This window comes from Gavialis gangeticus, unplaced genomic scaffold (genome assembly GCF_001723915.1).
Source record: "Gavialis gangeticus isolate Ggan-Ray unplaced genomic scaffold, GavGan_comp1, whole genome shotgun sequence".
NCBI lineage: Eukaryota > Metazoa > Chordata > Crocodylia > Gavialidae > Gavialis > Gavialis gangeticus.
In genome coordinates, this window is record NW_017729016.1 from 5,780,327 (window position 1) to 5,782,788 (window position 2,462).

Sequence of the window (2,462 nt, forward strand, 5' to 3'; positions counted from 1 at the left end):
CAAGAGTCTGGGCAGGCAGCCGTGTGCATGCTCGAGTGAGCACACGTGTGTGCATGCATGCAGAGAGCTGCACCCTCTGTTGGATACAGCCTCCCAGAGCAGCCCACGCAGGCCAGAAACCAGTGCCGAGGCAGGGAGCACAGCAGAGGCAGAGGGAGGACAAGTGTCCTCCCGGGTCTAACGCCCTGCCCCTAGCCCCCTGCTCAGGGCTACCTGCATCCCCTACTGCCTCTCAGTCCCGAGACTCACCCGAGCACAGCGCAAGAGGGGCCAAGTCTGGCACTGCAATCCCCAGCAGCGCTGTGCTTGGGGCAGAGACGCCTCCTGCCAGGGCTGAGAAGAGCCCCTTGAACCTTTCAAGCATGGGACCCATGGCAGAATCTGCACCCGGGGCCACAAGGAGGGAGCACTGACCCTCGGGCCCGTGGGTTGGGAGGGCTCAGGGCACTGGCGGTTCTCCAGCCTCGCAGTCTTTTGTAAGAAAATACTTTATTGCAGAAGCCGCACTCGGAAAACCACCCGACTCCAAACTCTGATGCAGGGGCCGGGATGAGCCCTGCCCAGAGCCATGCACGAACCAACACGCGTGTCGAGCCCTGGCCCCTGCACTGCCCCGGGGCCTAGGAGGTTGTGCTGGGTCAATGCACCAGCCTCGGTGATGCCAGGGAACAAGGGTGCAGTGCTGCTGTGGGACCAGCAGGGGGTGCTCGTGCACCTGTCTAGGGGGGTGGGAGCAGGCTCCCAAACCCCTGATGCTCAGTGGCTTCAGGGAAAGGCAGAGGGGAAAAAAACTACAGCTTTGGGTTTGGGGCACGGAAAGGGCACAGACCTGCCCGGGTCCTACGTGTCATTTGCAACTACAAGAAGTGCCACAGCTGGCTGCTCCCCCCGTGCACCTACGGAGCGGCTTGTACCAGCACCAGGGCAGGAGCCTTTGGTGCAGGAGCCTGGCTGGGGAAGGTGGCCTCTGGCAGCTTCCAGACGGCAGCAACAGTCCGCAGGCCAGCAAAGGTGTCCCCCACCCTGGGCACCGCTGCTGCGGCCACAGCCATGGACGGTAGCGGGGAGTCTTGGCCGCTCTGCTCCATGGCAGCGATGGGAAGAGGGGCGGTGCGGGGGTCTAGGCCAGGGGGCACCAGGCAGCCCAGGGCAGGGAGATGCACCCTGGCTGGAGCCACCACAGCGCCAGGAGCAGCCAAGCAGGCCCCTGGCTCTGGCCCCTACAAGACTTTGGGCCGGGCGTTGAGGCGGATGACCTCATGGTAGTCCTTGACAAAGCGCCGCAGGCGGTCCAGGTAGGGGTTGATGTTCTCTTCCATCCACTCCTCCACCAAGTCAGGGAAGAAGATGCTCTCCAGGTGGGCGCGGAGGGTCTGCACCAGGTTCTCCCAGTCCTCCTGCACCCTGGGGTGGAGGAGGCTGCGCATCAGAGCTGCAGCCGGGGGCATAGCGAGCTGCTCCCTGGGGCCCAGCAAGGCCATGGGACGCCACTGACCCCAGGGGATCCCGCCCGGCCATCCCTGCCCAGCCCCAGGTGTTGGGGGGGACCCCCAACCCCAGCTCACGTGCTCAGGGAACACTAACACTCCCTCTCCGACCCCCTGCGCACCCCTGCCAGCAACGGGACGGGAAGGGGTTTCCCAAGCCGACAGCGCAGTGCCAGCACAGCAGCAATAGCTGGGGGCTAGTCCGTGCTCAGACACCTGCTCTTTGTGCATGCAGGGTGCTGCTTTCAAGTTCATGAGGCCCCTGGCTGAAAGAGCCCACCTCTGCCTCCCCTCCGCAGACCCAAAGGGGAAACTGAGGCATGGACAGCAGAAGGGAGGCAACTAAAGTCCCTTGGGAAATCTGTGCCCGGTGCCCAAATCTTGCAACTCCCCATACTCGGTTTCATGGCAGAATCCACCCCCCTTTCACAATGAACCGCCCGGGGCAGACCCCGCGCCCCGGGACCTCACGTACTTCAACACCTTGCTGCCGAAGCTCTCCATGTTGCGGGGGTTGCCGAACTGGTGCTTCCTGTGGTAATGGCTGAACCATCCCTTGATAGCGCTGGCAAGGGAGACAGACACCACCCAGCAAGGTGACCACCGCGCAGCCCGGCCACCAGCCCCAGCAGGGCTCTCCACCCTCCCCGCCGGCACAGACCCGCAGGGGAGCTGCTGGAGGGCTGCGCCCAGGCTGGGAAGGGCACAAGCCCGGAGTCAGGGCATGTGACACCCCTCATACAAGACCCCGTGTGCCACTTCCTAATAGACTCTGGTTGACTTTAACCCCAGGCCTGAAGGCATAAAAGGCTCCCCCTTTGCATGTGCACACACCCCCGCCAACACACGTGCACACATACACACTCCTGGCTTCCCAAGCTCCAGGAGCCTCCGAGCCCTGCAGGTTTGTCCTGCTACCTCAAGCTAGCAGACACCAGCCAACCCCGGGGCGCACGTACCTCTCCTCCTCCAAGA

At 63.7% G+C, this 2,462-nt stretch overlaps 1 protein-coding gene across 4 annotated transcripts in view; it reads right to left on the reverse strand.

Moving 5' to 3' along the window:
* Nucleotides 1-469: 469 nt before the first annotated feature.
* Nucleotides 470-2,462, reverse strand: part of LOC109294409 (hexosaminidase D-like) — an 18,752-nt gene continuing 16,759 nt past the window's right edge. For all 4 annotated transcript variants that reach the window (XM_019512749.1, XM_019512748.1, XM_019512750.1 and 1 more), the window contains exons 14-15: nt 1,963-2,052; nt 470-1,404 (exon numbers count right to left, since the gene is read on the reverse strand). In XM_019512749.1, coding sequence (XP_019368294.1) covers nt 1,221-1,404; nt 1,963-2,052 — 274 coding nt within the window. In that variant the 3' untranslated portion in view covers nt 470-1,220. The remainder of the gene's footprint in view (nt 1,405-1,962; nt 2,053-2,462) is intronic.